This window comes from Panthera uncia (assembly GCF_023721935.1).
Source record: "Panthera uncia isolate 11264 chromosome E2 unlocalized genomic scaffold, Puncia_PCG_1.0 HiC_scaffold_19, whole genome shotgun sequence".
In the NCBI taxonomy this organism is placed as follows: domain Eukaryota; kingdom Metazoa; phylum Chordata; class Mammalia; order Carnivora; family Felidae; genus Panthera; species Panthera uncia.
Window position 1 is genome coordinate 31,385,827 of NW_026057588.1, and position 12,943 is coordinate 31,398,769.

General features: G+C 42.7%; 1 protein-coding gene across 4 annotated transcripts in view; it reads left to right on the forward strand.

The window, feature by feature from the left end:
• The window catches only part of NUP93 (nucleoporin 93), a 104,024-nt gene that overhangs the window by 58,881 nt on the left and 32,200 nt on the right, over window positions 1-12,943 (forward strand). For 3 of the 4 annotated variants that reach the window (XM_049622159.1, XM_049622160.1, XM_049622161.1), the window contains one exon: window positions 9,180-9,242. In XM_049622159.1, coding sequence (XP_049478116.1) covers window positions 9,180-9,242 — 63 coding nt within the window. Of the gene's footprint in view, window positions 1-9,179; window positions 9,243-12,279; window positions 12,329-12,943 lie in introns of all 4 variants that reach the window. The other variant, XM_049622162.1, reaches the window with a different exon arrangement.

Consider the following 12,943-nt stretch of genomic DNA (forward strand, 5'->3'; position numbering starts at 1 on the left):
CCACCTCAACAGTCTGAGAACAGTTGGCCGGCTGCCCTCCCTCCATCTCTGTCTTGGCTTCTAGTGTTCCTGTTCTTCCCTGCCCCACTTCTAGTACTGGAGAGAGAAGAGGATGGCCAGCAGAGGCCCAAGCCACTGCAGCGTGGCACATCCTGCCGCATCATGGCCTCTTTCACTAGGACACAGGCTCTGGCTTGTTTTTCATGAAGTGGTAAGGTTATCAGCACTGAGCAAGCCATATCATCTCCCCAGACCTCTTGTGACCAGCAGGGGAAACTCATTTATGCAACCCTGAAAGGTTACTGCAGGGCTTTGCTGGATTTGGGAGGCGGGGAGGGGTGTTCTGCCGAAAACATTTTTTCCTCCCTAGTGCCTAAATCGCCCTCGTTTATGATCCTACTCGTCTATATTGTGCCCTTAATACTTGATCCCCCTCTGCACGTGGCCCCCAATGACTGAGCTGAACAGATTGCTTTCCTTTCCTGGATGGCCAGAGGTAGGTAACATAACAGGACTGCCCTGGGCTCCCTGCAAGGGCACAGCTGGGTTTGCAGCGGTAGCACAAGCGATTTAAATGGCCCTCACAGGGGGGACAGCCCTTACTTAACCTCAGCCTTACTTTGCAAGGACAGTAACTCAAAGTGCTGATAAGCAGCCCTTGCTTCATGACTTGGTGTAGAAATAGGAAGAGGCATCTAGTAGTTATGTGCCTACATTGTGTTGACAAGGGAGGTGTGCTGTGCCCTCCTGCACCCCTCACTGCCGCACACGGGAGTGGCATGTCCCTGTTCTCAAAAACCTTCCCTTCTGGGTCATGGTGAGTCCCGCCTCTTACATTGTCTTTCTTTACTCAGTACTGAAAATCTTGGAAGTTGGGTTTTTGTTGTATGGTAATTACTTTCCCTTCTCTTTCTCTTCTTCATTCTTCTGTGGGTTGGAGAAGATAATAGGAAGGGGTCCACAAAAGGCAGTAGGTGGACTCGTGTGAATGGCTCTCTCAAAGGCCTGTGGCTTTTCCAGACGGCACAGACAGGTGAGGTGGAATTTCATCACGCCTGGATTGGCATGCCCTTGAAGAGACCAGGCATGCCAGCCCCCTTAAGTCAGTGCTGCCCAGAAGGCCCTAGGCAGATCCAGAAGGAGGCACTACTCAGAGCTGTGTGTTCTTAGGTTTAGAATCTCCTTGGACACATTGAGGTAGATTTAACTTGTGAGAATTTGTAGACCATTCTTTAAACCAATTTGAATTATGGGAGCAACTGATTTGTTTTGCCTTAATGGACCCAGATCTGTCACCTGATTGCGTGGTCCTTTGTTTAGCCCAGGAGTAGAAACCATGTACAAAATGGGACCCTGAAGCCTGACAGTGACAGATGGCCTGGTGCCCATGCGGCGCCATGTTACAGCGACAGGGTTTGCCACCTGTGGCTCCAGAGCTGCCTGCAGGCCTATGGATCTGCTGAGCTGGCAAATGGTGGGACTCACAGCCACTCTTGCAGGGTCTGCTGCCACCTGCTGAATGAGAGTGGCTAGACTTTTGCATAAAAGCACAGTGAAAGATCCTACAACAGCATTAAAAACATGGTACAGTTGGTGATGTCAGCTGCCAGCTTAGCACTGCTTTTTGCAGGGGGATTTTTTTTTTTTAACACTTATTTTTGAGCAAGACAGAGCGTGAGTGGGGAAGGGGCGGAGGGGGTGGGGCGGACACAGAATCCGAAGCAGGCTCCGGGCTCCGAGCTGTCAGCACAGAGCCCGACGCGGGGCTCGAACTCACAGACTGCGAGATCATGACCTGAACCAAAGTCGGACACCCAACCGACTGAGCCACCCAGGTGCCCTGCAGGGGGATTTTTTTTTTTTTTTTTATGTTTTATTTTTTTAATTTTTTTATTTTTTAATATATGAAATTTATTGTCAAATTGGTTTCCATACAACACCCAGTGCTCATCCCAAAAGGTGCCCTCCTCAATACCCATCACCCACCCTCCCCTCCCTCCCACCCCCCATCAACCCTCAGTTTGTTCTCAGTTTTTAACAGTCTCTTATGCTTTGGCTCTCTCCCACTCTAACCTCTTTTTCTTTTTTTTTTTCTTTTTTCCTTCCCCTCCAGGGGGATTTTTTAAAGACCTCTATCTGTGCATCTGCTTTTTAAAATATGATGCGGTCTGTGAAGAACAGTTTAAAGTATTAAACTTTTGTAGAAAACAAGCTATGGGATTGACTCTAAATACGTGAGTTGCAGGATAAAGCCTGGATTTGCTATTCATATCGTATTCCTTGCAAAAGAAGATTTCACCGTCTCTTAGGCGTTTTAGGCTGACATTTTATGTATTCTTACTGTATTGCGTTAAATATTTCTCTGATGAAATAACCAAACATGCTATAAGACCATATGAAATCCCCCCAGATTTTAAAAATGTTTAAATTTAAAAATTTCTCTGTTCATCTTTTAGGCTTTATCAGTAATGAACATCTCTTTGCACCTGCAAATTCCTCGAGGCGTTCTCCGTGGGCACCACAAGGGAGCTAATGAAAAGCGTGTCCACGCCATCTGATAGGCCCAGCGGCTCTGAGCACTGGCAGGGTTTCCGTTGTGCCCATCTGAAAACAGCATCTTGCTTTGTCCTTCCTCACTTTCTCCTCCAGTAGCAGTTTTACTTTTGTAAAAAATTCACCCAGGAGAAGGTTTCAGAAGAGGTCATTTGTTCAGAAATTGGGAAGATGGGAAATTTAGGAGAGGTTAAGGGAATAGGCATTTTACTCAGAATGAGCAGAAGCAGGATAATGGGTATAACTCACACTCCTGTCTTTTTAGAAATCAGACACTTCTCCGTTTCACTATCTAAAGGTAATGGCTACTTGCCGTGCTTATTGGAATTCTGGTTTCCATCTTGGAACAGGCCCTCTTGAGGATTCCGTCTGTTAAGCTTATTTTTTGATCTGCTTAGTTTTCTTTTCCTTGTTTCATTACCTTCTTAGCTGTTGCTTGTATCTTGGCAATGTTTTTTTAATCCACAGTGACCATTTTCTCCTGTCACTGCTTGCTTGTGTTACTATTTTGGTTTGGAATATTGGTTACAGATCTATTAATTTGTACATTGTATGAAATGAGAGAAGATACAAGGCTTTTACAGCACTCACTATGTGTTTTTGTCAGATACCTTCTCGTAGGCAGTCTGGCCTGCTGTGGGGGCTTCACTTTGAATTTTTGACAGAGTAGATTGCCGTTGACAGTTGATCTTTTGAAGGGGAAGAGACACGGAATGGTCTTTTGTGTTTTGAAGGGGAAGGAGCATGTAAAATACGGCTTTTGCCATATCATTGTATCTTTTTTGTTTAATTTTTTAACGGCCAGGAAATCTGTGTTCAGAGTCTTCATTTCAAACTGTTTACGTAACTGTCCGGCAGAGCACTTCTTCCTCGTAGACGGGAAGCACTTTTCGCCATCTTACTTTCCTAGCTAAAATGGACACCAGAATTCTTCTCCCAGAGACCCTTATTTCTCACAGTTCTCACTTTTGGGAAGCAAATAAGCTAAGAGAATTTGGCCATTTGACAAAAACATCCCTGTGCCCACTCCCGTCTTCTGCAGTAGGAGTTAGCTGCCACTTGTATTCTGAGACCCAGTCTGCCTGGTGACTAAAAATAAGGCCGTTTCATGCCTGTCTTTCCCAACGTGCGCCATTTCAAAGCTCGTTCGGCTGTCAGGTACCTGAGATGTAACCACACGTTTTTTAGGAGAGTTGGCTTAGCTTGCGGTTATGTTCTGGGTGGTTCTTGGTTAGTACAGGTGTCCTTTGCTTTTCAAAAGTTTGTGTTATGCCACTTTGCTTTTATAAAAGACCTACATTAGTACCTGTGTGCTAACCAAAAGAAATTCAAAGAGGACTTTTGTTTTTATGAAAAAGGTGAAAAGCAAAAATAGCCTTCAGCATCTGTTTTGTAGCAAGCAGTTAGAGAGGCAGCGTGCACTGGGCAGTGGCGGCCAAAGCAGCATCACCAGACTCCTTCCCTGGGAGCCACACCGGCATCGCGGCCTCGGCCTCAGCCGCCAGAGCTCTTTGAACTGTGTCTGTGAGCATCTGTGCTTTCTCTTGATTTATTTTGTGCATCCATTAACAAGATGTGCCTCAAGGTATCAGAAAAGCCTAAGAGAGTTTATTTTTGGGGTCTGGGAAAACTCGGAATTTTTTGCACAGGTGTTAATGGTAATTGCTTCTTCGCTTTATTTCTTTTTAACTTATGAAAGGGTTCAAAGGTATGTTCTACTTTCAATAGCAGGAGAAACCTTTATACATTACAGGGCAGCCCACTTCCCCTGTTAAAGATGGAACACGTGGCTGGAGATCTTGGACAGCTGTACAGTGTGTATTGTTCCACAGCAACAAACAGTAATAAGAGTTTGAGACGCCATAGAGTTGACATCTAGAGCAATGATTTCCAGCTTTTTGTCTGTGATCCTTAGAAGCATTATATTTTACACCATGACCCACTTCATACATATAAATGCTTTCAACTATATAATTGAAAGGAAACTTTCACAAAACAGTGTTTATGTATACCACATATCTCTGTTGCATTTTATTTCATTAAAAAAAATGCTAATCGATTTCATGACCCATTTACCGGTTCTGACCCACATTTTGAAAAACACCATTCTCAAGGAATGCCACAAACTTGATATTTATCTATTGTCTCATTCTTCCCCTCACTGTGTGACATAAGGGGAAGAAATGAATAAATATTCAGTCATAAAATATGTTTATTCTACCTTGATTTGCTGTGATAGAGACAGTATGGTAGGATGGAAAAAGGTAGAAAAGGGGTCAGAAAATTTGGTTTCTAAGTCCAGGCTTTGCTACTAACGAACTAGGTGATCTAAATAATATGGAACCACAACATTGTAGGGTTGATAGAAGCTCTAGAAACCATCTCGTTTGGCCCTTTCAACGTTTAAACCTATATTAATTAAGGACCTGCATTAAAGTATGATCCAGTTAGGCAGCCCCGAGAGATAGCTTAGTATTGGGTTAAAAGCAAGGACTAGGGGCGCCTGGGTGGCGCAGTCGGTTAAGCGTCCGACTTCAGCCAGGTCACGATCTCGCGGTCCGTGAGTTCGAGCCCCGCGTCGGGCTCTGGGCTGATGGCTCGGAGCCTGGAGCCTGCTTCCGATTCTGTGTCTCCCTCTCTCTCTGCCCCTCCCCCGTTCATGCTCTGTCTCTCTCTGTCTCAAAAAAAAAAAAAAAAAAAAAAAAAGTTGAAAAAAAAAAAAGCAAGGACTAGACCCAGATATGTGTAATGCACACGTAGCATGGCGTCATCCCCATAGCCATGAAAGGGTTTGCCTTTACTTGTACTGGTATAACAGAATTCTCTGAGCCTTCAACTCATCATTTGTAAAGGGGAATAATAGGGGACAAAGAAAACAAACTAAAGATACTTTGCTTCCCTCTTGGACTCCCACCTGTTTAGAAAGAAAAGGAAGTTTTTCTTTATTTTCTTGATTTAGAAGAAAATAAAATATAGAATAAATAGAAGTACTATTCCCTAAGTATCTTGGTAACATTTGGTCTCTTGACAACTGTGTTTAAATTTTGCCTCTTCCTTATCCTTGTTGGGGTCCCGTGGTCCAGTTAGTTAAATGCTCAGATTCTGTTTCTTACCTGTAAAATGGGGAAGGGGTGGATGGGGGCGGGGGGAGTGATCATGCCTGTTTTTTCATATTGTTAAAAGATTAGCCATAATGTCTTTGCATTGCTTAGAGCAGCGTCTGGCCCTTAGTTGCTTGCTGAATGGGAGCTGTTATATGTTATAGAAAGCTTGAAACCAAAACGCATTCAAGGAGCCAGTTAGAAGAGGGTCAGTTTCCAGGACTCTGGCAGTGAGGAGCAGTATACAGATGGGGAAGTCAGGAGTAGTTATCTTACTTAGCAGGCCGGTAGATGTTTGTGGAGTGTTCTTTTACTGAGTGGGCTGGCAATAGACCGGTTAGATGGGAGACTCTGAGCAATTAAAAAGTGCTTGTTGGCAAGAAGAGGGGGCGTTAGGGATGTGGTGCTGTGAGGGTCACAGCTAAATGACTGGCATCTTAGTGGGAGGTGACCAGGGTCTTCTCTGTAACAGGGAGCCCCACCCGATGAGAAAAGGCACCTTCAGTTCACCCTTCACGCTCTCAGTCCTACGGAAAGCCCATTCTCTGATGAGCTCTAAAGGCATGTCTCTGGGATGCTAGGTGTTAGAGGTGCCTCACAGAAGGAATTGGAAGGAAAGGAAACGTGTGGAAAAGGGAAGTCAGGGGAGAGATCTGTGCGAAACTTGGGCTGAGGCAGGTATTTTTCTGCCCGACTAGTTCTTTAATTTGTTATTTTCCCTTGAGGTGTGTGTTCTTTAAAGGAAAGTAACTGCCACTAGATGGCACACGGATCCCGGCACTATTCCCACTGCATAAATTATTATTCTTTTAAAGATTCTTTTCAAAAGATAGGTCACCAGTGTGTTGTTTTTGAAAATAAAATATGATATGTAGCCTTTTTTTAGTGTTTCATTTTAGAGAGGAATAAAGGATTAAAAATTGAAATTCAAAATCTACGTATCTTGGGGGTCTAGTTTGCACTATAGAAGAAAGCTCAGTTGTTGAGGTATGTAATGGCTCATGGTCTTTGTTCATAGGAAGATGATGTCTAAAATGTGATGCTCATGCACAAGTGGTTGATTTACTTATTAGTGAGACTTTTGGAATGTAGGTTTATAGTGAATATTTTCAAGAGGAGTATAATCTGCCCCTAAAGCAACATCTGTTTTTCTTTCATTCATTACTACTTGACATTTCATCTCTTAGAAAATTTGGAATTGTGTTTCTTACAGAAAATTATGTTGCTTTTAAACAAATGTATCTGATTATTGCTTTGCATCTGTGTTTTAAGAGTGTGTGTGTGTGTGTGTGTGTGTGTACACGTACCTGGGTTAAATGTGGACGTGGCTACATTAAAGGAATTGGATGGATGGGCTGGTCACTGGAAAGAGCAGAGGAAGTCCAGAGGGAGCACGGGGTGCTGGGCACAGCCCCTCCCACCCCAACTAAAAAAAAAATGACACCAGGCCTGGTTAGGCAGTGGTTGTCACCCCCCTACCCCAGAGGTGGCTTGTGTAGACAGTCCACCTCCCAGAGCAGCAGCCGGGAAGAGGTGCAGCAAAGCACAGTCTATGCCTACTCTTTGTTTGCAAGCAGCATTCAGTGACAATTCCATAGCTTTGTTTATAAACTGTGATACTAAAACCTTTAACTTTAGCCAGTAAAGACTGCTTGTGAAAGGGAAATTACAGTAAAGGTTTGTTGAGTTGATTCATTTGCTGGGAAGGGTATAAGGATCTGTTAAAATCCTCCCCATCATCTCGTGTCTGGTTTCCCATCATCTCACATCTGGCCAAAGGCAGGGATGTGGTGATAAGCTGCCTCCTTCTGAATACACCACACAGGGTCCTAACTTTATGTGCTCTGGTTTAGTGAGGCCACTGCATTAGCAAACAAGTGACGATGCCTTTCCCCACCCCACCCCACCCCACCCTACCCCACCCCACCCCACCACCAAATAGCAGCGTAGATATTTGGAGCAGCCTTCATGTTGTGCCCTCAGCTGCCACAGGGACTGCCCAGAGCAGCCTATGAGGGGAGCATTTCCTGGGCTCCTGGCCATTACCCTTGTTCATTCCAATGTATTGCCAGGTTGGGGTGTGACAGGTGTGGGAGAATCATGGGCCACTATGTAAGAGATCAGGGAAACCTAGAATATTAGTAATATTTTATTTAAATTTATATGCCCAACTATAGTACCTCTCCCCCCCCCCCCCCCCCCCCCCTTTTTCCCCCCCCCCCCCCCCATAAGAATCAGCAACTTCATACCTGGGACTGCTTGAATAACATATATTAAAATGTTATAGTTGTTAAAATATAATAGGCGACCAAAAATTAACCATGGGGAGCTTGGGTGGCTCAGTAGGTTAAGTGTCTGACTCTTGATTTTGGCACATGATTTCGTGGTTCGTGAGTTCGAGCTCTGCATTGGGCTCCATGCTGACAGTGCAGGGCCTGCTTGGGATTCTCTCTCCTTCTCTCTCTGCCCCTCCCAAGCTTGTGTCCGCTTGCTCTCTCTCAAAATAAATAAATAAATAAACTTAAAAAAAATTAACCATACAGTAAATTTTTTAAATTTAGCATATCTTAAATAATGGTTTTTTAAATTTAGCATATCTTAAAATCTTTAGCTTAACTCTACTCTGTATTATGTTCCCTCAGAGAGTTCATATTTTTGGGCATTTCTCTCTTTGATGTCACCAACAAATCTAAATCTAATTGATTCCAATAATAGAGCTACATGTATTAAACCTTGAGTCAAGCACTTGATTGCATTATCTCATTTAATATTCATTTTACATATGAGTAATAGAGAGTTTGGGTGACTTTGCACAATACATGCCATCAGTAAATGGAGGCACCATGATTTGAAACTAGGTCTGCATTGTGTTACTGTGTGGTTGTGTTTTGTAGGCATTTAGCCCCGTGCATATTTAACCAGACTTGTGGACTGTCTTCTGTTCCTCCCACCCATATTAAACAAGCAGCTGATATCATTGGACCTGAAATAGGGAGTACACATGGCAAAACCCCAGAAGAAATGTGTAGATTTTGGGGGGAGGGTATCCCAGCCATTGACAAATAAGTGGAAAACACCTGGATGAATGAATGGTGATGCTTCTACTGCAGTAGGAAGAAACTGGAGAATGAATTGAAAGCAATAGAGAAATCTAGACCAAGAAGCACTGTGAATGGCCGCATAGGTAAAGCTATATCTGTAATGTGGGCCGGTCGGAAATACTGAAGAGCAGTCTTGACTGTTCATTCACATTTGATATGTTTACAGGACGTGGGACTCATGCTACTGTTCCATGGGGACTTTACTTTCTAACGGCCATCATGTGCTTCCCAGAATGAAAGGAACTAGGAAACATCTGGAAAAACCATCTGTTCTGATGGTTTTGAGTTAAGAAATTTCTGTCAGGGTGAAGGTGGACAGGATAGTACATATCCTTATAGTTATTTTTTCCCCCTACAGTATACTTTTTTGATTACTTGAAGGTTAATTTTAACCTCAGTTGTGTCATTTTCCCCCCTTTCCTAGGGTTTCCTGAAGAATGAGAAGGACAATGCCCTGCTGTCCGCCATTGAAGAGTCTCGGAAGAGGGTAAGAAACGGCCCTAGCTGAACTGTGAGGGCATAGTGTATACCCGCAGTACAGGTTCTGGAAGCTGCAGCATGTGTCCTAGACCCAGCTCTCCTACTTAGTTAATTCACCAGAGGGAGTTCTAGGGAGTTGGAGGAAGATACGATGCTTGTATCTGTGTGTGTATTTAGTAACTGAAATGCATCTGAAACATAGATTCGCCAGTTAATTATTAAATTAATCCTGAAGTGGAAGGGTCAGACAATTCATTATTGCAGTATAAGTGGTATTTTGATTTCTACTGAATCAGCAGTTCAGAAAAGCAGGTATGACCATCAATAATTTTCCTTTGTTTCTTTTCCTTTTTTTTTATCATACAGTTTGACTTTCTGTGTTACCTTTCATATTAACAATTTCCCCAAGCTCTTAAAAAAAAAAGGCTTGGAGCTTGGTGCTCCAAAGGATGATAACTAAGTCGGTGAGAGCAGCAATACTTTGCATCAGGCATTCCCTCAAGATACTCCAAGATTGTTTACTAACATGTGTTATCTCCATTTTTTTCTGACAAGAATTAAAAGAACAAAACCTCTCCAAAACATCCCATTATGGAGTGAGAGATTTTTTAGGCCACTGGAGTCCTTTACGGAGGGAGGAGGAAGGTTAGCAGTCATGTGAACTTGGTTCTAAAAATGCAGCTCTTCCCCGGAAGGAGGCTGGAAGGGTTCATGCCAGTCTGCCAACGGTGGCTGTCTTGGCAAAAGTGAATAGGGGTGAAGGGAAAACCTCCGTTTTGCTGTTTACTTTATAACTCTTATCAAGTAAAATATGTTTATGTATTATTTATGTCGTTTAAAAAAATAATAAAGAAAACATACGCTTCTCAGTGTGCTTCATTAAAATGTTCTTTGCAGGTGGAAATGTCTCAGGAGGGCTGACGTGAGTGAGATAGGGCAGCAGGGGAGCTTGCCAGCTCTAATTTATAAGAAGATGTTCCGAAGGCATTTCTTTAAATGACCGAAAATTTTAATTATCAGAGTAAAAAAATCCCTAAAATTTTATTAAGTATATTTTTGGCAATAGTATTTATCCCTGGAAATAGAGGAATTCACTTGATTCAGATTTGAAAAAAAAAATTTTTTTTAATGCTTTTTCTTGTTCACACTTCAGTGAGTTACTCACCAACATTGATTCTCCTGCTGTAGAGAACCAATGAAATTAAATTAGGATTGTCAAATGCCACTGAGCCTTATTAATCCATTTACCCTGCGGAATGTGTTTCTGGAATTGGCAGCCTCTGAACGTTGTGCCATACTGAGACTAAATGTGCAGCCAGCCAAAACATTTAAGTGACATACCACAGTGCAAAATGTGTGCATATGTATTTGTGAGGGAGATGTTCCAGTGTTGGGGGCCGGCATGGGGGGAGACCTTTCACCTCTCTGGACACCAAGAGGCTAACCACTGAGCAAGAATTATTTTCAAACAAAAGGTGAGCAGCTTCCTGGCATTTTGGTGGTAATTTCATGTTTGAATAACTTGCCAATGTCCTGCTGAAATGCCAAGAAAACAAGCTACAAATCCACAAATGTGTCCTATCTTTTTCCATTTGGTGCATCCCAGCAAAAACAGAACAACATTATCAGAACATATGTAGAGTTTCTAAAAGCCAGCAACAGCTCAATAATAAACGGGTGTGAAGTCAAAGCATATTGCCCTCTTCCCTTTATGAAATTGGGGTTCGAGTGCTCCCCACCTGTTTTTAATTCAGTTGCCCAGTTCTCTTCCTGCCTTCCTTTCTTAACTGTGTTCAAAGAGATTTACACACGTAATGTGAAAGATTCCAATTTAATTTATAATGTCTCCACTGCTCTGTCATTTTCTGTGGTTTGTCTTTTCTTCCTTTTAATTTTTACACATCCGCACAGCCTTTGAGGTTATTCCTTTTCTCTTCCCTTGGATTTCTTTCCTTCTTGTCCCTACTGTTCCCTACCTTTCACTTTGTCTCAGACCCTCACTGTCCTTCTCTTAGTTGTCAGTTAGTAGCTCTGTCGATCCTCTCTCACTAGCTCTTCTGGTTGACACTCTTCTTTGTACCTAATCCAGTGGTTCAGATGTGGGTCTGAAGGGAATAGGCTGGAATAGGGCAGATGGGTGGCTGATCATTCCTGATTAGCCCACAAATTCAATGTTCATTAGCTCTAATGTAATTAAGATAAGCTGGAGGTTGCATGGTCAAAGGAAGAGAATTTTAATGTTGGGCCATTTATTTTTATTGGAAGCTCCTTATCACACTAATGATGAATGGAACCACAGTGCTGTTCATTCAAGTTGTGATGCTGTTTCTGAATGAGTAGCCTGGCACACTGCTCAGATGTATCTGAGGATTTGAGCCCAGAAAACTGCCAGTTTTCAAAGGACTTCCCTGTGTTCTTGAAACAGGAGTTCTTGGCACGTAGGTGGGCAGCCTGATGAATAGGTATTGCTTAATTCCCACTCTTAATTCCCATTAAGGGTCACTCTGACCCTTAAATGGTGCTGGAAGTGTGTCCCCACCATCCTTATCAACAGGGTCTCTGGGTAGTATATTGTCTGTTTTCTTCAGCTGCTTTTACTATTCTGCCTTTCTTTATCAGCCAGAGGGCTTATCCTTAAGAAGAACTCTTGCATCAGTCTGGTGTCCTGGGTCAATACCACAGCTTAGTGCCTCACCTGTTGCAAGCTCAGAAAGCTGTACGGTCCGTCAGCCTTCCCCCACCTCCTTATTTCTGCCTGCCCTGGTCCTCGTGCCACATCACCCTTCATTTTCCGTTGCTGGGAGAGGCTCACCGCTGAGGGAGTTGTTGGTTTGACCACTAAGTGGGAAGAGTTGAGAAGAAATTGCAGTTCACTTGTGCATGATTTCTGGTTATCCTCTAGGGAAATCACCCCTTCTCTTACCCTGCCACCGCCTTTCTGTTCCAGCGTACTTCTCTCTCTTCAAAATGTGGAGCTCTCATATTTCAGTTCACTAATGTAACGAGAGAAAGTGATTTTTTCCTTGGATATTTTTTCACTCTAGGCTGACTGGAATGGTTCCTTCTGCCTGACTGCAGCAAGAAGCAAGCCAGGTGGAAGACTGTAAAGTTTATGATTATAATTTCTCCTGTGTCTTTAGAATACATATTAGAGAAGAGTTTCATTGATAAATGGACCAAAATCAGACTTGCAGGATATGCCAGCCTTCTTCCTAATCATTTGTGTGTGTGTGTGTGTGTGGTATCTACCTCTTTCACATTTTAATAAATATTGGTCCATACTCAAACATCCCATTGGTAGGAAGAGTGTATGTGATTTTTCTAGCAGTTTCCCAGAGCTCATGTATATGGGTATTATCAGTATAAATTATGTGTTGCCAAAAATAAAATAGGCATCGCTAATACTCATTCCCTTGGTGCTGCCTAATTAGATGCCAATCTGATAGCAAATGAAATGGCTTTTTGAAAAGTGGGCTTAAGCTGATGGGAGACATGGTCTGCCAATTAAAGAATAATAGACTAAGAACTTAGGTCATGATTTAGTGTGTCTAGAAGTTGCTTTCACTGATCTCTTCAAAAGGTTTTGTTTTGTCTTCTTCCTTCCCTCCCTCCCTTCTTTTTTGTCTTTCTTTCTCTCTCTCTTCTTTTCTTTCTTTTCTTTTCTTTCTTTCTTTCTTTCTTTCTTTCTTTCTTTCTTTCTTTCTTTCT